The sequence below is a fragment of the Alligator mississippiensis genome, chromosome 2, assembly GCF_030867095.1.
Source record: "Alligator mississippiensis isolate rAllMis1 chromosome 2, rAllMis1, whole genome shotgun sequence".
Taxonomy (NCBI): Eukaryota; Metazoa; Chordata; order Crocodylia; family Alligatoridae; genus Alligator; species Alligator mississippiensis.
The window spans coordinates 232,190,268-232,216,659 of record NC_081825.1 but is presented as its reverse complement, the minus strand read 5'-3'; the positions used below and the strand labels follow the sequence as shown (position 1 = coordinate 232,216,659).

Here is a 26,392-nt window from a genome sequence, read left to right as displayed (position 1 = left end):
ATGTAGTAACTACTGATTTAGTATTTTTCCCACAAGGAATCAAACTACTGAATTCCAGGAAATCTTTGCAATATACCCAAGTTCAATGGTACAAGGAGTTTAGTATGGCGGTTATTCTGTTTTTCAGTCTTGCCTATGGGTACACAAGCAAGTTTACCTTGAGGTAAAGGAGAGCTGGAATTTAGTCCATCAGCTGCTCTGAGGGGTGTGTGTGCACATGCATGTACTTTTACCCTGTGGTAAATGAAAGCTAATCACTGGCAACTTGTCCTACTTCCTCTGAAAGATAAGCTACTACTAGTTAGCTTTCATTTACTGTGGGCAGTAGTGTAACTCGGGTGGGGCCCTGGGTACCGACTTCAGGGGAAGGATAGCAGCTGTCATCGCAATTGCGTAATTGGATCAGTATGGTGGCAACTAGAAATTTGTCATTGGCTATCTTCTTACTTGAGGATGATCTCTATCACGGCTCATTGATGGGTCTTGAGGTAACTTAAGAGTCTAATCCTTGAGCTGTAGATCCACCTGAAGAAGTTGCAAGTCTTTCTGCAGTTCCACAGTTGCTGCTGCTGCTTCTGTTAGTCACAGCTGCCCTGGGTGCCCAGCTGATTTGTTGCACCTTTGACTGTTGGATTAAGTGTATGTGTAAGGGCAGTGGCAGCGTCACGTGCTCTGTAGTTAAAAAAACAAAAACCCAAAACAAAATCAAACAAATAAAAAACCCCTGCCCTTGTTTGTACATCCATGCCTTATGTGTAATAATGCATAAAACCCTAAAACATGCAGAGTTTTGTGAGCTCCAAGTAGTGAGTATAAGCTAAAAGGAGAGGATTTCCTTGAACATTTCCAAAATTGAAAGTAGTCACCTTTGCCTCTTCTAAGGCAGTGGTTGTCAACCTTTTTTGTGCCAGGACCCACTTGTAAACATCAGTGGCCAGTCCCAACCCAGTTCTGCTCACTCCTGACCAACTGCTCCTCGCCCCCAGGGTGTGGGGCAGGGAGTGGGTGGGTGTAGTGGGGGGAGGGCCCAAGCAGCCCCTTGCAGGGTGGAACTCTGCCTGCCTGTAAGAGAAAAGCCATGGGTTCCCACATTTTTCTCCTTTTAAAGAAGAATTCATTTTTTAAGTTTGATCTACTTTTAAAGGAGGTTTTGTTTGTTTGTTTGTTTGTTTGTTTTTTAAGCAACCCTTTTCATATATTCTTGCAACCCACAGGTCGAGAAGCACTGTTGTAAGGTACTTTTGAAAGGACTTAACCTCTTCACCAAATTGTTTTTATTTGAAACATTTCTGGGACCAGGGTTATGGTGACTTTGCTCTAGGGCTGGGCCCAATTTGTTGCAGACCTGTAAAAGCTATTTCTGCAAGACCTGAGTATTGATCTTCCTGAACTTTTAGTGCACAATCTACCCTTTTGTGTTTTTTTTTTTTTGAGAAAAGAAATTTCAGCATTCAACTAGCTTAAAAGCAGAGGTTTAGCTTTAGCACTGTTTCTGCACCCCCCTGCTGTGTCCTGCCATGCCAGGTTCCAAAGCTGCTCTGCAGAAGTGGTGAGGGCAGCACAACGAGGAGCATCACCAGTATGTGCTGCCTCCCCAGAGCCCAGGGCTGGGTCTGGGGCTAGGAGGCAGCTAGAGTTGGGGCCGGGGTGGAGAGGCAGCAGATGTTTGCAGCTGGCCCGGGTTCTGGGTAGCTACCTGCTGATAGCCACAGAGCCTGGGCTGCTTGCACCAGGGCTTCCATGGGAGCAGCCTGGGCTCTGTGGCTATCAGCAGCTACCTAGCACCTGGGCCAGTTGCAGCCAGGAGGCTACAAGCAGCTGCTGCCCTCTAGCCCTGGCCCTGGCACTGGGAAGGGAAGCAGGTGCCGACACTGCCCGTTGGGGCCAGGGGCAGGGAGGCAGCAGCTGTTTGTAGCCTGGCTGCAGCCGGCCCTGGCTCTGGGTAGCTGCTGATAGTCATGGAGCCCGGGCTGCTCCCAGCAGGACTTGCAGCGTCCCAGCTGCCTGGGCTCCTGGCTGGCAGCAGCTACCCAGAGCCAGGGCTGGCTGCAGCCAGGAGGCCGCAAACAGCTGTGGCCTCCCTGGCCCCAATGCACGCTGAGGAAAATGGCCTTGCGTGCCATGCTTGGCATGCGTGCCAGGAGTTGCCAACCACTGCTGTAGACAGACCAGTTGTCAGACCCCGGTAAAATTTCTCCGTGTAAACAAGACTATTGAATAAGTTGTCTTTCAGCTCAGATGCCATATTGATGTGAAGGACTAAAGAAAAAATAGGAGAACCATGTGATCACTTATGGGCAACTACAAATAATTTATCAAAACAAAACTTCAGCTAATGCTTTTTTTTTTTTTTCTTCTTCTTCCAAATAAGTACCCACTAACCCAGTACTGTTCTACAATTCCTTTTCTTTCCAGCTAGCATGCTTCAGCGGGATATCTAATGGGAGGGAGAGGTAGAAGGGAGGGAAGAGAGCTGTCTGAGCTCCACAGCAAATTAGTAGGTACAGTTAGAGAAAAAAGGTGATGGGTTTTTGTTTTGTTTTTTAAGCAAAACCTTTTTAGGGAGATTGGGTTTTGTTATTTACTAATATGGAGACTTTTTGTCTCAACATCCCTGTGAAATCGGTAAAGGTATTAGACTGTATATTTGAATATGTGGAAACTGTGTTCATGTATGAAGTGAATAAGTCTGAATAAAAACCCATCAGCCTGAGAGAGGAGAAGCTATATACCTGTCAGAGCTGGAAAGGAAACTATTTTTGTGCTGTGGAAGTTGGACAGTTCCTTTTTATTTTGGTTTTTTTTTTTTTTTTGTCTTAAGATAAACTGTAAGAATTTTTAGGAGGAATTTCATTCTTGTTCTGCAGATATTAAATAGGCTCATTATGAACTCATGTCTGCATGATACATTTCAATAGGTACTTAAAAGAAACTCACTTTATTTGCAATTGAGAGATGAGATTTACTTGCCTTTATGAGTAGTTCAGTTCAATGTACAACCAACATTTAATATAGATGTAAAGATGGAGGAAGGTAGTGCTTATTTCTTAAGTACTGTGATGCTAAATTTTTTGGCTGGCTGCAAATTCTTGCTTTGAGATTCCCTAATAGAAAGAAGTACAAAATATTACTCTTACAACCCACATAAAAAATGTTTTGCAATTATCTTTTAAATTGAAGAATGTGGCTGTACCTTTAGGTACCTATATTTGGAAATCTTAGTCCTGTTTTAAGTGAGTTAGAAGAGAAACTCCTGTGGGGGTCCATCTGAGATTATGGATTGAACTCACCCAGAACTTGCCACCTTCCAATCCAAGCACAAGGCACACTTCTTTCCTCTAGCACACGTATATGGTAATATGCATATTTTAAATAAATAAATAAATAACCTACACAAACAAGATGCATGCTCTTTCTCTGCGGTGAGAGGACAAGAGAACAAATTAATGACAGATGTTAGTCAGGCTGGACAAGGGGCATGGAGTCAGTTGGCAGGCCAGGATCCTGTGGAGTGTTGGCACATGGGGTCTGTCTGCTGGTGTGATACAGCATGCTTTTGTGGCCCTGCATGCTAGCCTGATCCCACACACGTGTCAAATCCTACATGTTGACATGTTCAAGCATGTAGGGCCAAGGTATTGGGCCTGCAGCGGTTCCTGCAGGTCTAGAAATTTGGTAGTAGGGTAGCAGCTACCACTGCTCTCTTAATGTCAAATGTCCAGATTTGTGGGGAGCCCCACAACTCAGATGAGATGGCTCCACAGGCCAGAGGCTGAACATCACTGTCTTAATGCAATACTAGATGGTGCTCTGCTGCTACAGTAATGAGTACAGTACAAGAGCCTGGAGCAGGATGTTTAGCACGCGGTTTGGCAACGTAAGGCCCACGGGCCAGACCTGGCCCATGGAATCATTGGAGCTGATCCACAGAACCAGGGGCTTTACCTATAACATGCTGTGGCTGGGTGGCAAGGGAGATTTGTTATTTGCAAGCTAGTGCTGCTGTGGCCAGGCACCAAAGGGCCCCGCTCCAGCTGGGCAGTGGGGGGTTTGTGGGGAAGTGGTAGCAGTAATGTGGAAGCATCAGCCTGCCTAGGACCTGAGCTGGGTTTATCCAATCCATGCTTTCAAAGCCTTGTCTACAACTGGTTTAATACAGTTCCTGGAGTCAGTGGAGGACTACCCATATATCCTTTTTGGCTTTTTAAATCAAGCAAAAAAGGTGTTTCCATTTCCCTAAGCAACTATTTTTCAGCCTAGTAGATCTAATTTATTCTTACCATATGGCAATACCTCAAGGGTCCAGGCAGGGATCGGGGCTCTGTTGTGCTTGTAGATGTACAAATCTATCACGAAGGCAGTCTGAGATTGTGAGCCCTTTGGGGCAGAATCATGAGACTCAGCAGGGAAATCGGATAAATGAGGGATGGGGCAGAGGGAGGATATGCTAGAGTCAAAACAAGTGGGTTTTACCCCACCTAGCAATCGTCTTGGCTCATTGCCTGCCTGTCTTCTGTCTGATACTGTTCTGCAGCCATAATGACAGAAATAAGTTTTTTAAAAGCCTTTTAAAAAAACCTAGAAGGGATGAGGAGCTACAAATTCTTCCCAAACCTTAGACTGCTGAAAATGCTGCACTTTTTTTCTTTATAAAGAAGTGCAGAATTGAAAAAAGCATAATCAATAGTGTTTTGACTAACTTAAAGAAGCTGAAATCATTGGTAGAGCAACGGCGGCTTTTTGTGAGTCACTACTACGGTCAAGTTGAAAGATAGGGTAAGGCTAATCCATAACAGCTTTTCCTGATATTTGCCCAGCATTCCCAAATCTCATGATAAGTCTTGTGATGTTTGCTGTTCTTAAAGCCCTGACTCCTAGCATCAGTTATCTTGTAAGAGGCCTAAGTGCACCCTATGGGCAAGATGGGGAAACCCTGATTATGTACACAAACATGCAATATAGCAGGGGTAGGCAATGTTTTTTGGCCAGAGTGCTGAAAAACCACAATGCCTACATTGGAAGGTGCCCGAGTGCCGGCATGCCAGAAAAACGAAACGAAGGCATGGGGTACATGGCAGGATGCACTGCATATTAGTATAGTTAATAATAATAAATGTTGCCTTTTATGGTAAATACTAGATTTTTCTAAAAATTGTAAACCTGGTGACAATAAATAAAACGTTGGATGCTACCTCTGATCTTGTGTATTTGTTTTGTGCGAATCACTCCTGCCCCCCAGCCCTGCCAAAGGAGCCCCTGCTGCCAGGGCTATGGGGCCAGGAACCCAGGTCCACAGCTCCCTGCTCCCAACAGAAGGCAATGGCTGCTGCTTCAGGAGCTGGCTCCCCCACTGCAGCGGTTCAGGTGGGGGGGGGGCTGGCTCCCAGCGGCAACATGCACTTCTGAGGGGCAGGGGGACCTGCGCCCCCCAAATCTATGTAAGGGGTAGGGTGGGTGTGCATTGTGAGCTTGTGCTCCCCGCCGTGCTGCCCTCCCACACCGCCTCTGCAGAGCAGTGTGGAACCTGGTGCGGCACAACATAGGGAGGTACATGAAAGCTGCCTGCTGCACTGAGCTCCCCGTTGCCCTGGCCACACTTCCTCACGCTGTGCTCCTGGCCCTCCTGCCCTCCCCCAGGCCCTCTGGAGCGCAGAGTGGCAGCACACAGAGGGGCTGCACAGGGAAGCTGCCTGCCACTGCAAGCCCCTTGCTGTGCTAGTTACACTTCCCCTGTGTGCATGGGGGCAGCGTGGGCAGCAATACAGGGTTGTGCCCCTTGCTGCTGCACCTGCCTGCAGGGGAAGTGTGACCAGGTCAGCAGGGAGCTCAGAGCAGCAGGCAGCTTTCATGCACCTCCCCACTGTGCCCTGCCGGGTTCCACATGCTGCTCTGCAGAGGCAGCAGGGAGGGCAGCACGGTGGGGAGCATTGCCAGCACGTGCTGCCTCCCCAGAGCCTGGGGCTGGGAGGCAGCTGGGGCCAGGGGCAGCAGCTGTTAGCAGCCTCCCGGCTGCAGCCGGCCCAGATTCTGGGGTAGCTGCTGCCAGCCACGGTTCCCAGGCTGCTTGCAGCAGGGCTTGTATCCTCCCAGCCACCTGCTAGGAGAAGCCCGGGTTCCATGGTTGGCAGTGGCATGCCAAACAAAATGGCCTTGCGTGCCATGCTCGGCACGTGTGCTGGGGGTTGCCGACCCCTGCAATATAGTCTAATTATTTCTAAACCTAATGATTTGGAGTCGGGGAGTACACATTTCTTAATGTTTAGGCTAGGTGGTAGCATTCACTTTAAGTTCTCAAGGGTTTTTTTACAGCTTCTGGTAGATGTAGTCTATTTTATAGGAATCACTTATTTTTATTTTTGTAAGGGAAAATGGAGACCTTGAGGCCTGCTACAATCCACTGAGTTGTGAAATTTATGCATGGGGGGAAGGGAGCTGTTTATTTGTTTCTTCCCTTTGTAAACACTGCTAACTAAAATATAAATATAACATTTTACTCTGTGCTTTGGATATATTTTTCAATTTTTTTTATATTTACAGGATTTCTAAATTTGATATGGCTGAAACTTTTTAAAGGTGGCTATCTTGAATAGCACGTTTGTTTTGTTTGTTTTGTTTGTTTGTTTGTTTGTTTGTTTGTTTGCTTTAAACTCAAAGGCCATAATTGTTTTAATGTGCTTGTTTGTATACCACTGATAATTTTGTTCTAAATTGACACTAATCCCAAATACATAAGAACTGTTGTGTGTGTGTGTGTGTGTGTGTGTGTGTGTGTGTGTGTGTGTGTGTGTGTGTGTGTATCTTTAAAATAAAGAACCAACTCTCAAAGCCTAACTTTTGAAATGTTTCTCAGTTTTCCAGGCTCCAATTGTCTTTGCCAAGTTGTATTCCAATTTTTTTTTTATTTTTTTTTGCACAGTTAGAAGTTCTTCAATTTAGTGGTTACAGAAATGCTGACAAACCTGATTGTATATGATTGTGTGCGTTAGTTTCAAGAATTCAATTCGTTTTTTTCCTTTTAAGGTCAGTCTTTCATTACATTATTATAAACAGCAGTGCTTGAAATGATCAACACTTTTTTTTCTCCTTTCCTTCCTCCCCCACAAATGACTCTCATTTCCTAAAGACATTGACTGTAATACAATTCATTTTGTCAAGTTTGTTGCTTATCAAAAGGGATATATATTTAATGGCTCTGTTAACACTACCTTGGTGTACTTTTTTTAATACTCCCTGAGGGTTCTTGCTATTCTTCTCTCTTTATTGGTGGTCCCTAATAATTCCCAATCTAACTTAAACAGCTCCTGTAAGCTTATGCAAACTGACCACATATTTATCTTTCCACTAAAGATGAAACATCTATTAAAAAATTAAGGGCAAGTGTTTCTTTCAGGCATAGATTTCCCCTGCAAAGAAAGCCTTGAGCTATGTGCTAATACTGACTGCTGTGAACTTTTTCCTCCCCACCCCCTTGTACCTACTAGCTGCCAGTGTAAATGAGTTAGTTTACACTAATGGTGCTGTTCTGGTCTTGAAAGCCTTCGGTTGTTCAGCTTGGTCTAATGTATGGTTAATATGTGAACGCTGCCCCTATGCAGTGTGTCACTCTATGGAAATGAACATATTGCACACAACTTTGTCTATTCTCCCCTTTCTTACACCCCATCGCCAACGCTTGCGAATGCATGCTTGGACTTTTTTTAAAATGGGTGGTTTCTCTGTTAACCAATCATACCAGACACTTCATAAAATAAAAAAAAGAATTTTGGAAATGTGTATGACGTTACCAGAGCTGTGCAGCAGTGAAGGTGTTCCACCGCTAAGCTGGATGGAAGGTGGGGCTTATGGCAGAAAGTGGGTGTTACCCTCACTTAGACATGCCCCTCAACAGCTGTGCTACTAATGCTTGATGTTACTGTCAAGCCATTTTGACATCCAGTTCCTTCAGGGGTGCACCGATAGAGATTTTTGGGACTGATTTACCAATAGCCAATTTTTAAGGAGGTGTATTGGCTGATACTGATCTGATTTCTGAAACCAGCCCAGCGGCTTGAAGAGCTGTGCCCAGCTGCTAAATCTGTTGTGGTGGGAGGGAAGGGGCATGGTGGGGGGTGTAGATCAAGGCCCCTGCGGTGAGAGGGAGGGAGGGAGTGGGGCCTGGGGCAAGCACTGCCTAGCTGGGGTGGGGCAGGGTGCAGGCCAGAGCCACAGCTTGTCTGGAGGGGGTTGGGTGCCAGCTCCTGCTGCTCTGTGTCCTCCAGGAGGGCACAGGAGGGGGGCATGTGCCTCTGGATCTGTACAGGGTAGGGCAGGCTGGAGCCAGGCTCTTCCCAGCTGGGGGCTGGGGGAGGGATGCTGGACTGGGCTGCACTTGGGGTGAGCAGTAGCACTGGGCAGGGGCTTTGGGGGGGGAGGGGGGCTGCAGCCACCTCAATTCACTGTAGCCCCCTGCCAACCACCTTTCCCAGCCCCTGCTGGGAAGAGCTGCGCCACCTCAGCCTGCCCCACCCCATGCAGATCCAGGGGCACATGCCACTCCCACCTCCCTATGCCCTGTTGGACACATCTGGGAGCTGCTTGTCACCACAAGTGGTGCGCAGGGCAGGAGCTGCCCCCCCCCTTCCCGTACTCCATAGACAAGCCACAGCTCCATCCTGCGCTTGCCCCAGTCCCACTCCCTCCTTCACTGGGGGGCCTTGATCGCCCCCCCGCCCTCACACACACTCCTTCCACCACAACAGACTTAGTAGCTACATGCAGTTCTCCAAGCTGCTGGGCTGTGCTCCTCACCACCTAAGTGCTGTGTTGCAGCTGCGTGCATGCGGGCCATTTATCGGCCAAACTATTGGTCATATCAGGCCAATTTCCAATGCAATTTCCTTTATATTGGTGCTGATCCGATATCGAATCAATGTATTGGTGTACCTCTAGTGACAGTTACAGTCTCTGAAGTCTCTTAGCCTGTTGGACCAGTAAACTTTCTAGAGGCTGTGGAAAGATACCACCTCCTTAGAATGACTCTGTGAAAGGAAGATAGTGTAACAATAAAGGAACAAGTAGGTGGCAGTCCTAAAGTGAATGTGAGTGGGACGGGCGATCCTAGCTTTGTCTCCCTTCTGTACTCGCCTGCCACGACTTGGATTTAAAAGAAAATTGAGGAGATCTGTGATCTTTTCAATGCTAGAGATTGATAAACGCCACCCAGGTGTTATATGCTCATGGTGCTGGTTTATTTTTCAAAATGGTACAGTAACTGTAGTCTTGCCAATTGCTTCATTAGTGAAGCCCTCTAGTGCTGCTGAGCAGTTCACCCAGCACCAGATACTTTCTGGCTACAATGTAGCACTCAGCATTCTGAGCGCTAATTATCTTATAAGCAAGGCATGTTTTCCATGTCTCTCATGCAAGTCTCATACCGGGATCAGTCCCGGTTGCTTCTCTGCATCCCACATTGCTGCTTCTGGCAGCGTTGCCCCTCTGGGATTGGGATCCTTTTGCCCACCCGTTGTCCTTCACCCATGGGATGCCTCCTTCACTCTGTGATCCCTTGCCATGTGACTCTGCCAAGCCTCGGCTCCCACCACACTCGCCGGAGCCACCAGAATCTCACAATACATAGCTTGCCCTGAATGGACTCTCTTCGTCTAGGGTCCTGGAGTCTTGGCATCTCTTCCTGGTTGCCAGGCAGGTTCCTTGTATTCTTTGCCGTCTGGGGCTCCAAATGCCCCTTGCGGTCTCCTTGCGGCAAAAAGTATACACCGGATTTATACGAGTCTTGGTGGGCTAATCACCCGACCCTGCCCCAGGTGTGTGATTTCCCTCCCCCCACCCCCCCCCCCCCCCCCGGCAGTGTGCATGATTGGGTCAGTCATACCAGATTCTGTTTTAGTAACAGGGGTCCTGCCTGAGCCCCTGTTACAATGAACAAAATACCATATTTACTTGCATATCACATGCACCTTCCATCCCCCCCCCATCAGCTGTGCAAAATTGGGGTATTATCTTAAGTGGGGAAGCTAAATTGCTGTAGTAGAGAGAAAAGGTAGAATAAAGTAAAGAGGCACTGTGACTCATGGCTGTCGCTTTTCCCTGGGGCTGCAAAGGCTGGGGGCAGAGTCCAGTGCTAAGCTTCTTACAGCTGCTGGTAAGGCAGTAGCTTTTGGGTAAAGAGCCACTGAGCTGGCTGAGGGTGAGTGAGCTGCTGCATCCAGTCTGTAGCATCTTAATGAGGCTTGTGGTGTCAAAGCAACATTTTATTTATAGGAACTTTGTATAAAGAATCATTTACAGACCTTATGAAGAGAGGCTGAGAGCCATAGGACTCTTCAGCCTGGAAAAGCGCAGGCTCAGGGGTGATCTGGAGACCACCTATAAGTTTATCAGGGGTACTTACCTGGGAGAACATCTGTTCACCAGAATGCCCCAAGGGATGATAAGGTCAAACGGTCACAAACTCCTCCATGACCGTTTCAGGCTGGACATAAGGAAGAACTTTTACTGTCCAAGCCCCCAAGGCTTGGAATAGATTGTTGCTGGAGGTGGTTCAAGCACCTACTTTGAATGCTTTCAAGAGACGTCTGGATGTTTATCTTGCTGGGATCTATGATCCCTGCTGACTTCCTGCCCCTGGGGCGGGGGGCTGGACTTGATGATCTTCTGAGGTCCCTTCCAGCACTAATGTCTATGAAATCTACAGTAAAAACAAGTCTTCCTACTGCCTTTGCAAGGATCTGGGGCCCAACCGTGTTGCTGCCCTGCTATACCCAGAAGGTCCTGGTGTCTTATTCCATCTGTCTCCCAGGATACCACACTTCCTGGACACTGTTTCCAGGAAAAAGTACTGTCATGGGTGCAACCCAGATGGCAAGCGTCAGGGTCCAGAAGTTAAGGGTCAGTAATACCATAAGTCCAAAAGAGAGAGCCAAGGGTTGCAATACCAGCTGCCAGTTGAAATTTGATATATCATACCAGGGATCAAGTGGGTCCATGGTCAAGGCCAAGCCAGAGGTCAGGAGCCAGAGAATCCAGTATAGAGGATAGGGTAAGCATGAGCCAAGATACTTGGGGTCCAAGACTGGAGGCAGGGCAGAAGGGTCTGAAACAGAGGCAAGATGGGAATAAGACAAGGATTCAGAACAAGGAAATCCAAGACAGGAACAGAAGTTACAATGGTCAGGTAAGGAGATCCACACTATGGATACTAAATATTGTTGAAAAGACAAGACCCTGCAAGTAGTGGGAAGGTTTTTATAGCCTTCTCATCAGGGGCTTGTGACCCCCATTGGTCGTCTTGGGTCATATGATCTCCTGTTAGGAACCTTATGGGAGGGCCAAGACTGAGCTGAAACAGGTTTGTGTCTAGTCAAGTGATGCTGCAGCTTGCAGGTTCCATAGATTGGGGTATGAATCTCAGGGGCCCTGGCACTGACTTTTGTCACACAATCAACTCTAACGCTGGAAAAAATCCGATTTCTGCATTCTGCCTGCAAAAAACAAGGTGCATATACTATTTGGGAGCATGTGGTATGCAGGAAAATATGGTTGTGCGGGCCGGGGGCGAGCCGGGCCTGTCTTTGCGCACGCGGGCTGTGGCCAGCAGCCCGGGCACGCGGGGTCGGAAAAGACCAGTGGCGAGCTAGAATTAGTCACGGACGCATAGTGGTTGATTTAAAGATTGTTTACTTACACCAAAGATGGTCGTGGTGTAGGCTGGACAGTTTCCAGGTTCAGCTCCGCTTAAATCCTCGTTAGAGGACTACGACAATTCGTTCTTTTCCCCAGAGTTGTTGAAGCTCCGCGGGTTCGGTAGTTTCTCGTACAGGAAGGGATACGTCTAGGAATTTATCAGTGACGGGGAGAGGCTAGAGGCTGTTCAGGCCTCTATTGCCTTCTCAAGAAATGCGTTGGGTCCATAGGGATCTGCAGCGCTTAGAGATCTTCACGCTCTCCCTCTCTCTCGAACTCCAATTGCTCTCTCTCCAACTTGAGCGGAAGCCACCCAAGCTCTTTATACGGCTAGAAATCCAATCGCTAGCTGTCATGTGTGCATATATTAGAATTGGCCAATAATGTGGCACGAATCTTCATACAAATGGCGGGAACTCCTTGCACTGTGCATTTCTTAGATGCAAAAGAAATGCACCATGCAAAGAAAGCTTCAAATTGGCAGGAAATTCTCCGTTGCACTGGGGTTCTCTTCTGCAGCAGAAAACTCCACCGTGCAAAGAAGCTGCAGTTTAGCGGGAAAAATAATTTAGCAGTGCCGAAGCGCACACAAACAAAAAATCACAACTTTGGGTTGTGACAATGGTATTTGAGGATTCAGTTGCACTGATCTGATACTCTGATTGTATTTTGGAAGTGGCACTCCTTGGTTGTTGAGTGAAAAAGGATGCAGTTTTTGGGATGGATGTTTTGTATATTGTTTTCTATTCAGTTGTAGGGACAGACTTTTGTCTAACCCTGTATCTACGTACAACTCGATATGTTAGTTCTTAAGTCAGGAAAGAGGAAGTTTTAAGGTGACAGAATGGCTGTAACTTCTCTGTTGGACCTCTTCTGAAATGTGAATCTAAAACGTGGGCTATTCCTATTCCCCCTGTTAGCCCTGAAGGGGCAGCATAGCATGAAGATGCTTCCATATACGAACTTTTCCTGTCTAATTCCTGCTTCTCTGTCTCCTCATCCCTCACCTCTGTTCCGTATATCCAATGAATCCTAAGCTGTGTTTGCACTGTGAACCTTCTGCTGGCAGCAGGGCTGGACATAGGCATGGGTGAACTGGGCGGCCACCGAGGGCCCAGTCAGAAAGGGGGCCCGAAAATGGGGGGGGGTTGTTTGTTTGTTTGTTTTTGTTTGTTTTCCATTGTCTGATTATTACTATCGTTATCTCTGGCCAAGGGACCTGATACTGAAAGTTCATCTAGGGATGCCAGAAGTCTAGGTATGGTGCTGGCTGGCAGACAGCAACTACCACAGGCAAGTCCCCAGTTGCATGTACTGGTGCAGAGTTTCTGGCATCTGCTGGGCCCAAGTAGGTCTGCTTCACCTGGGCTAAGGACAGAAGTTGCACATAAATGGGTTTAAGTGATCAGAAACTGATTTAAACCTGTAACAGAACTGAAGCTCACTGCACATAAACTAGTTTCAAAATGGCTGAAACTGGTTTAAGATAAACCTGGTTGAATGCAGTATCAGACTTAACTAGAGGTGCCATACATCAGTCCCATATTGGATCGGCCCCGATTTTATAGGGAAAATTGAAAGCATCAGAAATCGACTTTTTTTTACCTGATGTGGCCGATTTTTAAATGACCTGTGCATGCATATAGCTACAGCATGCATGGATCCAGGAGCGCAGCCTGGTGGCTTGGAGAGCAGTGCTGGGCTGGTAAGTCTGGTGTGGGGGGAGGAAAAGGGTGTGAGGAGATGCAGAATGAGGCCCTGATGGGGAGGCACTGGGACAGGTGCTACTCAACCTGGTGGGGAGGTGGGTGCCAAACAGCCGTGAGCGGCTTGTCTGTGGGGGTGTGAGGGCGAGTGGCTCCCTCCCTGCACACCCCCCAGGAGGTTATGGGGAGCATGTGCCCCCGGGTCTGCATGTGGGGTGAGGCAGGATGCAGCTGTGGGCTGGGGTCAGGGGCTGCGTAGAGCTCTTCCCAGCAGGGCCAGGGGCAGGCTGCACTGCGCTTGGGGTGCACAGCAGCAGTGCTTGGGGTGGGGGTTGGGAAGCTTCAGCAAATTTTGGGGTGGCTGCAGCTCCCTGCCCTGCTCCCAGTGCTACCACCACCCATCCCGAGCTCAGCACAGCCTGACCCAGCCCCTTCTAGAAAGAGCCCAGTGCAGCCCCAGCTTGCAGCTGCATCCTGCCCCGCCCTGACCTGTGCGGTTCTGGGGCACACTCCTCCCCTGTTCTCTCCCAGGGTGCTTGCTGTACCCGCCCCACCCTCTCCTCCCCGTGCCACCCGGACAAGCTACAGGTCTGTCCCGTGCCCCACTCCACCCCCGGATGCCCCAGCCCCACTCTCTTCCTTACTGCACAGGGCCTTACTTCCTTCCTACAGAGACCTTGCTCTGCCTCCCCCTTGCCCCTTCCTCCACACCAGACTTACGAGCCTGACACTGGTCTCCAAGCTGTGTGGCTGCATATCAGAATTGGATCATTATCAGTCGATTATGGCTCCTTAAAAATCAGCCATTGGTATTGGACTGAATAATCTGTCATTGCAACCCTAGACTTAACTGATTTCGGTCAAGCCAGTTTATGAAACTAATGTCCCAGACCCCTTCCTGGTTCAAGTTAAATCACGGTCCCATAGTATGCTTTCCAGATCTGGCCTGGGCTGTGCTGTCTTCTCCAAAAGAGGAGGGTTGGGAGGAGTGGGGAAGGCAGGGACTGGTTAAACTGGAAAAGGGGTTAAACCCACCTTCCCCTGAGTACCAGGCTGCCCTGCTGCTAAACTTACTGAAACTTACTGCTGACTGCGACAGTGGTCTACAAATCGCAGAGGCACCTGGAAGCCAGAGGAGGAAATGATGAGCAACCCTGCTGAGTTCTGCTACTGTGATTGTGGACTGCAAATCCCAGAGACCTCGGGGACAGCAGGAAAAGAAAGGGAACACACAGTCCATGCTCTCTACATGCCAGAGAGCTGTGCTGTAGCACCCTGGGGCTTATGGCCTGAGAGAATACAGGTGGCTGTGTTTCCGGAATCAAAAGTAAACGTGTGTCCAGTTGTTTCTCAGTTTTAATCTCTGCAGTTTAGACTAACTTGCAGAGACTGAATTGATTCAGTCTCAGGCTTTTTGACTGTCTGTACTTAGCCCTGTTTTGTCAACAAAGTGAAAAGTATACCCTGAGAGAGCTACTGAAATAGACAGTGGTAGTCAGCAGAAGACATGAGTACATCTACATGCACTGACTTTCAGGTGGTGGCAGAAGCCTTCTGTGACTCAGAAAAGTGGCATTAATCTGCCAGCAGAAAAAGGGTGTTCGGCTGCCATAAAACAGCTTCGTATAGATTCACTCGTTCTGCTTGCAGACCTATATAGCGTAGATCCAGCTAGAGACAGGCAAGTTCTTCCTACTGCCTAATGGCCAACAAGTGGAGCACTGAGGACATGAGTGTTGCTTCTCTCAGTTCTGGTGCCTGCTGCCTTTCTGGTCCTTTGCAGCTACAAGAATTGTGTGTAGCAAAAGTCCCATCCAGCTTTTTCATCCTTGAAATGGAGCATTCTGTTAACCAATGGTAGTTGTATTCACAGATCACTCTCATTGCCCTGGTGCCCTGTGACCAGTGGGGTCCCCCAAGGCTCTGTCCTTGGACCTATATTGTTCAACATCTTCATTAATGATGTGGACATTGGAGTCAGAAGCGGACTGGCCAAGTTCACCGATGATACCAAACTCTGGGATAAAGCATCCACACCTGAGGACAGGAGGATGAGCCGGGCTGACCTTGACAGGCTCAGGAAATGGATGGATGAGAACCTGATGGTGTTTAACACCAAAAAATGCAAGGTTCTCCACCTTGGGAGGAAAAACCTGCAGCATCCTTATAGGCTCGGCAGTGCTACGCTGGTTAGCACTACAGATGAAAGGGACTTGGGGGTCATAGAATCATAGGGTCGGAAGGGACCTTGTAGATCTTCAGGTCTGACCCCCTGCCTGGGCAGGAGGGAAACTGGGCTCAAGTGACCCCAGTCATGTAGGCATCAAGCCACTTCTCAAAAACCCCCAGGGTAGGAGCCAGCACCACTTCCCTTGGAAGTTGGTTCCAGATCCTAGCCGCTCTAACTGCGAAGTAGTTCTTACGGATGTCTAATCTAAACCTACTCTCCAACAACTTGTGGCCGTTATTCCTTGTTATCCTGGGGGGCACTAGGGGAAACAAGGTCTCTCCCAAATCCTTCTGGTCCCCCCTAGTAAGTTTATAGACAGTCACCAGGTCCCCCCTCAGCCTTCTCTTGTGAAGGCTGAACAGGTTCAGGTCCCGTAGCCTCTCCTCGTAGGGTCTGCCCTGCTGTCCCCGGTCATCATTGACCACAAGATGAACATGAGCCTTCAATTTGATGCTGCAGCTAGTAAAGCGACAAAAGCGTTGGCTTGCATCCATAGATGCTTCTCAAGCAAATCCTGGGATGTCATTCTCCTGTTGTACTTGGCCTTGGTGAGGCCGCAGCTGGAGTACTACGTACAGTTTTGGGCTTCGCAATCCAAAAAGGATGTGGAGAAGCTTGAGAGAGTCCAGAGAAAAGCCACGCACATGGTCAGAGGTCAGGAAAACGGACTTTACGATGACAGGCTGAGAGCTATGGGACTCTTTAGCCTGGAAAAGTGCAGGCTCAGAGGCAATCTGATGGCCACCTATAAGTTTATCAGGGGTGTTCACCAGGATCTGGGTGAACAGTTGTTCACCAGAGCGCCCCAAGGGATGACAGGGTTGAACGGTTATAAACTCCTGCAAGACTGTTTCAGGCTGGACATAAGGAAGAATTTCTTCACTGTCCGAGGCCCCAAAGTCTGGAATAGCCTGCCACAGGAGGTGGTTCAAGCACCTGCTTTGAATGCTTTCAAGAGAAATTTGGATGCTTATCTTGCTGGGATCCTATGACCCCAGCTGACTTCCTGTCCCTTGGGCAGGGCGCTGGACTCGATGATCTTCCAAGCCCTAATGTCTATGAAACCATTGAAACCAGAATCTTTGGTGTTTTTAGGTGCCAAACTAACGATTCCTACCGAGCATAATTGATTTGAGATTAATTCGGAGACATATGTCTTGACAAACTTTCACATGATGGGAACAGGCTCGTTCCTGACAGCAGGGTGATACCCCTTATCAAATTTTAGTTTCTGTTTGAAATCATGCATATTCTAGAGCTGTGGGGGGAGGAAAAGTGGGGGGGGGAGGATTCCAAGAATGACAATTTTCCCTAAATCTATTCTGGAAGTATTAAAAACATTCTTGGAAATGGCTGAACTGTTTTACCTGAAATTGTCTGACTGAATATTTTTGAAGATGTCTGCCATGGAAAATTTTAGCTTGAAAAGTTTAGTAAACTTTTAAATTCATTGCTTTCACTTGTCAGACCCAATTTTTAGCTGCTTTTACCTATAAGCCTTGCTTGCTACTTTCACTGTCAGTAATATATACCTCAGCCTCTTCTATAGCCCTTTGATTCTCTTCTTCACGCTCTCTTTGAGTTGCCTAAAATTTGTCATCTTAGGCCTTTACAGCTATATCCGTCATCTTTTGTCTATATGGATGTGTGTTATTTTCTAGGCCATTATGGATACATAGATCTCTGTATCCCACTTCCACATCATATATTCTGCATGTACTCCACAAACAGTTTCCCCCATTCTACTATAAAGCACAAATTTCCCTCAGTTGTTTCTGGTCTTTCTGCTTTGATTATCTAAAACAAATGATTTCTCCACAGTCAGTTAATTAGATTAACACTTGAAGGGAATCAAGAGAAGTAGAGGGGCAGACGCAGGCAAGTCCCAGCAGGGCAAGGAAACAAAAATAAAGAAGTCTGCAGAAAAATAATAAATTCAATTTATTATCGAATCAAAGTCCATGGGGCTTTGTCTGAGATGAAAAATGTAGGTCATACACCTGAAGCATTCTCCCGGCTGTCTGTAAACTTGGGAAGGTAGCACCTAGTCAGTTCATATTTGATTAATGTTTTCAAACCTTTATGCAGCCAGTAAGCCACTTTTATTTATTTTATTTATTTATATGGAAAACTGAGATTCTGGAGCATAGTTCTGGTGGCCATGAAACCGCAAAATACCTGAAACACTATTTATCAGACAGCTGTATTTACTTTAGGAGGCTAGTTTGAATGTTGTGCTGCTTTTGAAATGTCTTAAATGCATGGCTCTGTAGTTTTAGACTTTAAGTTTAATATTAACTCTGACTTGTTTGTTGTCTGGCTTGTCTTTTGGTTCTTGAATTAAAATGTTCTCTTGAAGTCTTATTTCGCATAAGTTACTAAAATATTTATAACATTTTAAAGTGTTTTTTGTTAACTTCTCATGACCACTCTGGCAGCCTAAGAAAAGTGTCTGTAAATTGCGATGGAAACCTGTTTCAATATTAAGCTACTACTATAAAATATTTTAGAATGTGCCTCATGCATTGTACAGCAATCAAAACCATGGCATTATTACCAGAAAAGTGGGAGGCAGTGGAATGAACAGATTAGAAATATAAAGGGTTTGTAATAGTGAATACCAGCATAGGACACTGGAGGGCATTGCTACTTTTAGGCAGTCTACTGGTTTGGTTTTGAGAGAGATTTAATAGAAAGCCTTGGTGATGCAAGGAGCTGGGTGGAGGACAGTATTCATCTTAAGACCAAAGGACTGATGGGTGCTGAGAGAAAATAGAGTAGTATAAAGAAGATTGTTATGAAAGAGATGGCCAGACTAGATGATGAAGTCAGGGGAGAGGGAGGAGGTGGGAGGAAGAAAGAGAACTTCTTCATGTAAATGAATAAATAACCTCACAAACTAAGGGTTTAACTATTGTACTAGACTTAACCACAAACCTGAAAAGAACTCCTTGAAAATGTTGTTTTAACTGTTCAACAGAATATTGAAGTTTTAACTAGTGAATATTCTTAATTGTAAATGTCTGTTTGTTTCTCATGGAAAATGTTAAACTTTCAGAGAAAAAAGTTATTTTTTTACATAAAGTAAAATGCTGCTTAAATTCTGCTGTAGAAAACGGTGATTTTTTTCCACCATACTTTTAATAGAAAATCTCATTGAGAGGGTAAAACAAACAGCAAGGTGGCTCTAGTTTCTACTGGTACAGCAGCATTAAAGTACACATTCCATTTGAAATCTAGTTAGTCATTTTCTTTTTCTTTTTTTTTCTCTCTTTTCTTCTCTTTTTTATCTTGTTGTTCTTTCTCTCTCATTTTTCTTTATTGAACAAGTAACTCTTGCCCGTGAAACTGAGGATTTTTTTAACTTCACTTCTCCAAAATACTCTCACAAACGGCAAATGAAACTCACTGACTGCAGAGAGAAACAGTACAAACTAGAAAGAAAAGATTCTTGCTTCAAGTTGGCTACCACAAAGGTTCCAAAAAGACTTGATTTTCATAGATTCATAGATTGTAGAGTCGGAAGGGACCACAGTGGATCATCGTGTCTTACCCCCTGCCCCTGGCAGGAAAGAGGACCGAAGTCAGATGAGCCCAGCCCTGTCTTGAAGACATCCAAGCTAGGTGATAGCACCACCTCTCTTGGAAGCCCATTCCAGATCCTGGCCACCCATACTGTGAAAAATTTCTTCCTAATATCTAACCTAAATCCACTCTCAACTAGTTTACACTCATTATTCCTAGTCACTCCCTGGGGCGCCCTAGTAAACAGTGCGTCACCTATTCCCCGTTAACCTCCCCTAATAAACTTATAGGCGGCCACAAGATCTCCCCTCAGCCGTCTCTTGTGAAAGCTGAAGAGATTCAGCACTCAACCTCCCTCCGTAGGGTCTATCACGAAGGCCACCAATCATGCGAGTGGCCCTCCTCTGTTCCCTCTCAAGATTCCCTGCATCCTTCTTGAAGTGTGGCTCCCAAAACTGGAAACAGGACTCCAACTGCGGCCTGACCAGTGCCGCGTAAAGGGGGAGCATCACCTCCTTGGTTCTATTAGTCATGCACCTGCTAATGCACGACAAGGTGCGATTGGCCTTGTTGATGGCCTCAGTACACTGCCGGCTCATGTTCATCTTGGAGTCAATTATGTACTAACTTTGCCCCATAACTTGGTATCATCAGCGAACTTGGAGAGGGTGATCTCCACGTCCTCGTCCAAATTGCTGATGAAGATATTAAATAATACCAGTCCAAGGACCGAACCCTGCAGGACCCCACTGCCCACCTCCCTCCAGGCCAAGAAGGAACCATCCACCACCACTCTCTGGGTGCTGTCCTTAAGCCAGTTGGCCACCCATTTGGGTGTGGTCCCTAAGCCAGTAGGCATCCACTCCACAGTCTGCTAGCTTCCTAGTGAGGATAGGGTGTGAGACTGTGTCAAAGGCCCTCCTAAAGTCCAGGAAGATGACATCAACCTCAGCTCCCGCATCCAGGCAGTGTGTGACCTGGTCATAGAAGGCTACAAGGTTTGTCAGGCAGGATCTACCTGTGACAAACCCATGCTGGTTTCCCCTCAGCATCGTTGCCCCTGCTGGGCCTTCACAAATGTGTTCTTTGATTATTTTCTCTAGCATTTTCTCAGGAATAGAGGTAAGAATGACTGGTCTAAAGTTACCCAGATCATCCCTTCTCCCTTTCTTGAAAATGGGCACCACATTGGCCCTTCTCCAGTCCTCAGGGACCTGGTCGGAGCACCATGAGTGTTCAAACAGCCGTGCCAGCGGCTCAGCTATGACACTGGCCAATTCTTTCAGCAGCCGTGGATGGAGGTCATCCGGGCTTGCTGACTTGTACCCATCCAGCTCCTCCAGGAGCTCCTTAACTATTTCAGAACTAACCGTAAGCGGACTGGTGCCATGTGGGCATCTGTCAGTGATCAAGGTGGGGGAATAGGCTTGGTTGGTACTTAGAAATACTGAAGTGAAGAACTCATTGAAGAGCTCTGCTTTTTTCCCCGTGTCAACCACCAACTGTCCTGATTTGTCCTGCAGGGGCCATAAAATGGGTGCTCAGTGTTTTCTAAAGATCAAGCCAATTTACAGGGATCCAGTGTATGCATCCAAAATGTATGTGCCCATCTTGAGTCTCACTAGTCATTTTGAAAATATGACTTCTAGTTCATTTGTGGAAATCTAGCTTTCCGTTCTTTGGTTTAAGAAAAAAAAACTTGATCCTATATCCTGTGCACAAGTTGTTTCTTCCTGATTCTGGCTTAGAGCAATAGTTTTCATGTATACAGTATCTCATGAAACAAAGCATGTTTCAACCTGTGTGGAATGCAGATTCCTTTCTATGGGGCATGACTCAGTTTTTATGAATGTCTAGGCAGACAGCTGTATCTGAAAATACGATGCATTCAAACGTATGAGTCAACTTCCTCTTAAAATTGTAGCTTCTGTATTTGGTGCCTGTTAGCTACTGAGGGTGGACAGAATTTACAGCTTTTAATAAATCATCTGGTTGGGATTGGCTGAAACCTATTGAAAAAGAATGCGTCTGGGATGGTATTTGTTTGGATTGTTAAATCCTTTAAAATGAAATGGAAAGGGAATGAAATATTGCTCTTCCCTTCCATCCGAATTCAGGGAGTGATATGCCTTTTGGAAAGATAAAAGGAAATGGATATCAAGCTGACCTCTCAACCACTATGCTTCTGGGAGAGACTAAAGCTCTCTTTTGTGTGAGCTATAATTTTTTTTTTTTAATCTAGGCATATTAAGTGCTCATTTTAATTTGAAAGTGTGAACAAAGTGGACAGAAGCACACTGGATGCGATCACTGACCATTGACTTCTAGCACATACGTATTTTAAGGCAGTAGCATCATACTGTTAATATAATTAATCTTATGTACTTTGCATTATTTGTAGGTGAGGCATGTTTGAGACCTAGCTAACTTTTATGCTTTTCAGAATAACTATTTGGTAGAACAGGTTTTTATGTAAAGCAGCTGGAACTGATTGTGGTGAGTCTTAGAAGGGACAAAAATCATCTGATGTCCTGTAGGGATGTAAATGGAAGCAGGAGCGAGCTAATGGTCTGAGCACTTACTAAAGGATAAAATGCTATTCCCTCGGTCCCACGCTAAACTAACAGCAAAAGAGGCCTGGGGCAGACTAGAGAGGGTACCAGTTAACAAAAACTGCTGAGTGCTGGCAGGGTTAGTTGTAAATATGAATAGTCCACAACTGGTTGGTTCCCTACGTGGTAGCAGTTCTGTCTTATAGGAGTCGGGGATGGATACAGCTAATTTAATTGAAGCTATCAACACTTCTCTCAATAGCTTGTCATGAAAACTTTGAGTTAAATTCTTCTGGACATTAGGTACCTTGAAAGCTTTTCTTTGAAAACTGGCCAGAAATCAGTTTCATTCAGATGTAGAACTTTGTTCATTTGTAGCATACTGCAAATGAGTCTCAAAGCAAAGATCTTTTTGTGGCGTACTCTCTCTCTTTTTCTCTCTGTTTCTCAAACTCTTGACAACTGTATTGGAAGGTCATGCAAGTACTTTATAAAAATAATATTCTTATGCCTTCCATATTAAGGGGAGCTTCTCACCTGTTTCCTCTCTCTCTTCCTAGTTCGTTGCTCCGTTACGGTGGAAATCTGTCCCTTCAGAGTGCCATGAGTGTCCGCTTCAACAGTAATGGAACCCAGCTGCTGGCATTGCGTCGGCGCCTTCCACCAGTCCTTTATGACATCCACTCCCGCCTGCCTGTCTTCCAGTTTGACAACCAGGGTTACTTCAACTCGTGCACTATGAAGAGTTGTTGTTTTGCAGGCGACCGTGACCAGGTAATGGGCATAGAATGCAGCCCAAAGTTTGCATGTTTATTGATTTCTTCAACAGTAAGCTTCCTTGACCATTTGAGATTGACATCTGTGTCAGCTTTCTCTCATTTAGAGGATAATTTTGAGTCCCTGGTATGTGTCAAATTATCTTCAGAATTGCTTAGTATTGAAACTGAGAAAGCTAATGCACTCAAAAGAACATAGTACACTTGAAATCTGATCGGTATAGTCTAAAACTTGACTGTTTATTCACAGGAAACATATAAAATGATATGGAAAGTCTACCTAACCAGGTTCAAGTCCATGAATCAGACAATATTGCCTATTTAAGAAAAAGAAACTTAAAATTTGAAGCTTCCTTGTATTTTGCTGCTATCTAAAGCTAGGAGTAACAATACCAAAAAAACTACAGGGTGCATCTACACATGCAGTTAGTGTACCTGAATACATCTCCAGTGCAGTTCATGCCAGGGTCAGCTTCTCCCAGTGTTGGCTCTGGATTTAGGACCCAGAGACCTTGTTCTTGGGGGGCGGGGGGGACCACCTTCAGACCGACCACAACCTTTCCAATCAATAATAAGCAAATTTATTGATACACAGTGATAACAGAAAAGAAACCATACAAGTCTCTGCTTTTGTTTTCTCCTTCCCTCCTGATGACTTTTCATTCATGGCTGTCTCTGGTTAGTTGTAGCCTTCCAGGCCTTCTCCTAAATAGGTCTGTTCCTCCGCCAAAACCAGGACACCCCTCTTTCCCCCGCCCCCCTGGATCTGGGGCCTTGTTGTTGGCGTTATCTTGTGTTGTACATACTCCCTTGGTTCCCAGCCTTGTTGTGTTGGACAGTATGGTATATGCCCCTCAATTCTCAGGCTGTGTCCATCCATTGGCCTTGTTATGTTAGACAGCCTGTCTGTCTCCAGGGCCATGAAACTGAGACTGAGACACCCAAGCTTCTTGGAAATCAATTAACCCCTGTTGCCCATCTTGAACCCTTTTAATGCATATATCTATACCTATAAGTCAGTTCCCAAAAAACAGATCTTTAAATGCAATTTCTAAACCAACACCAGGTGCAGCATCATCACATGCACCTGGGACCTCAGCAGTTAGAGCTGGAGTAGAGTAGCCCCAGGCTGGCAGGGGGGTCAGGCTCAGGGTGCCAGCGTCGGGTGATAGAGGGGCTGACTGGGGCACAATAGTGCTAAAGCAGGGCCAGGTAGCAGCCACGTCCTGCACTTTAGCACCCTCATGCCCCAGCCAGCCCCAGTCACTGTCTACATGAGCGTTTCAGTAGAGTTAATTACTCTTCCATAAAATAGTACTGTTGGGAACCATACTATCTTAGATCAGAGTTAATTAATCTATTGTGCCCTGATACTGGCGCTTGTGTAGACAGTGATGCTTTACTGCAGGGCTAATTCATCAGCTCTGCAGTAAAGCGCACATGTAGATGTGCCTACATCTACCTCTAAGGTTCTTAATATTCTTGGCTAATATGTTTTGTTTTATAAGTAACAACATTCACTTCCAACTATTGACACCCCAAAATCAGCACAAAATCTGAAAATTCCCCTCATTGATCATAAATAATCTGCAATCAGAATTTCTGTTACTGCTGTTAGGTGTAGAGCAAAGCCTCTCAGTTAGCAGAGCTTTACAGGATGTGTTTACCTTCCCATTTTTCTTGTTGCCTGGCAAACTAGGTTTGCAGTATCTAGTCTGTCCATGGGCCAGATCCAGCTGGTGCTCCCAATCTGGTGCCCAGGTGGTCACAGTGGGAACCATCTGGCCATGCAGAAGAGAGTGGGGCATGCTGGCCCTGGAAATGGGGCATGGTTAGGCCCTGGGAGGAGGGGGCATGGGCAGGCCCTATAACTTAGCCTCTGGTGGGGAGAGAGAGGGTGAACCTCCACTCTAATAGGAGGCAAGGGGGTGGGGCCCCCACCCTGGATGGGGGAGGGGGCATGGCCCAGCCCCAACAAGAGAGGAGGGGGCATGGCCCAGCCCCAACAAGAGAGGAGGGGGCATGGCCCAGCCCCAACAAGAGGGAAGGGGATGTGGCCAGGCTTCAAACCAGCCCCGTGGGGAGGGAAGAGGGCATGGCCTGACCCTGATCCAGAAGTGGGGAGGCATGTCCCAGCCCTGTAGGGGAAGGGGGGTGTAGCTTGGCTCTCATCAGCCATTCATGGAATGGGGTTTGGCAGTTTTGGCAGGGGGAGGGTGGCTATATTAATGGCTACCACTCCCTTGTTGCCAAATTTTCAGACCCATAGGTGGTCCCGAGAACCAGATGCAATGGCTCTGCGAGCCGCATTTGGCCTGTGGGCCGGAGGTCGAGTACCTCCAGCCTAGAGAATTAGGCATGTTGAATGATTTTCATGGCTGCTTTGTAGTCCTGATTGGAGCCTATGAAATCCAGAACCAAAATCCACCTATAAAATCAGAAGTTAATCTTACGGAACTTGGAAAGGACAAAAACATTTACTGCAGAAACAAATGAGCCATTGTTCAGAGGTAAATCTGCTGCTGGTTTTTTGGGTCTTCAATGGAGTAATCCTAAAGAAGACACTAGGCTTTCTCCTCTAGAGGTCAGAGTAGAACTATATGAACTTTGTGGAACTGTTCACCATCTCATCTTTACCTCAGGACCCAAATGTGAATTTCAGTTTTCATTCTTATGTCTGTGTCACCACATTTTATTTGTGTAGCCATTATTTTGATGGCAAAATACAGGCATTCTCTGCTGCACCCATACTGCATCAGAAACAGGAATTTTATGCAGTAGTACTTAAAAGCTGTTGTGATGTATCTCTTTAAAATATTCACAAAGCTAAAAGGTTACTTTGTCCAGGAGAGAAATTGCCTTTAAGCATTTCGTACTGTGTGAACTTGGAGGTATAAGAAATATGTTTCCTGTTGAAGTTTAGCACAAGGAAGGGTAAGAAGGAACATTCTTCCATACTTCAAGTCTGTCCAAAACTTTTCCAGCACTGCAAATTCTCCTTTTTTTGTTTGTTTTTGTTTTGGTTTTTTTGGTTTTTGTTTTGTTATAATGTGGCTTCTTGAAACCTTTCACTGCCACTCAACCATGAAATGTATAATTTTAATATGGTGAAGGGGGGATATCTTAACTGACTAAACATCAAATTTTGTGTTTGTATGTGATATGTTTAGCCATCTGGACTAATGGGAATCTAGAGTGACTTAGCGGACTGCAAAAATATATTCATTAGAATATGGAAGTTAAAGATGCCACAAAGCAATAATTTAACCAGATATGTTTGAAAATATCTCATGATCAGTTTGGGTATTTGACTCGTCAAAAACATACTTAGTCAGTTGACTGGTCCACTATTGTCAAATAATGGTAAAATATTTTAAGCATTCATTTATTAAAATAATGAAGAGAGAAACTTGAACTTCAGTAGCTTAGGTACTGATGCTAGCTACAGAAAACAAGTTGGGTTATTTAGGATTTTATTTCACAATAAATTGTAACTTTTTTTTTTTTATAACTATCTGTTTTAGTTATGTGCACATGTAAATGATATTCAAGACTGAACAGTTCTTCTTTTCCTTGGCTTTTGTCCTGCAACTCTTGGCCACAATAAAAAGATTTAAAAAAATTAAACGTGAGAAAAAAATATATGGCAACTCTGAAAGACACTAAAGCAGTTTTTAATTTGCGGTTACGCTAGGTAGGTAGCAGGCTACCTCTGCAAGCATTTTCCTGTTTGCATTTGGAGATGCCTGCAGACAGCAGGTGGCCAGTAGGGGAAGCTTTTTCTATGCTGCTGGTTTTCGTTCTTCCCTCAGCACAGAGTAGCTCTTGCAATCCCACATGGCATACTGGGGGGATGAGAGGAAGCTGGAGGAGTTTAGGAGAGAGGTGCAAGGCAGGGGTTGCCTGCTCCTAAAAGAAGAG

General features: G+C 46.1%; 1 protein-coding gene across 2 annotated transcripts in view; it reads left to right on the top strand.

Moving 5' to 3' along the window:
* DCAF5 (DDB1 and CUL4 associated factor 5) overlaps positions 1–26,392 on the top strand; it is a 107,803-nt gene that overhangs the window by 36,719 nt on the left and 44,692 nt on the right. For both annotated transcript variants that reach the window (XM_059722899.1, XM_019476930.2), the window contains one exon: positions 22,256–22,469. In XM_059722899.1, the coding sequence (XP_059578882.1) occupies positions 22,256–22,469 (214 nt within the window). The remainder of the gene's footprint in view (positions 1–22,255; positions 22,470–26,392) is intronic.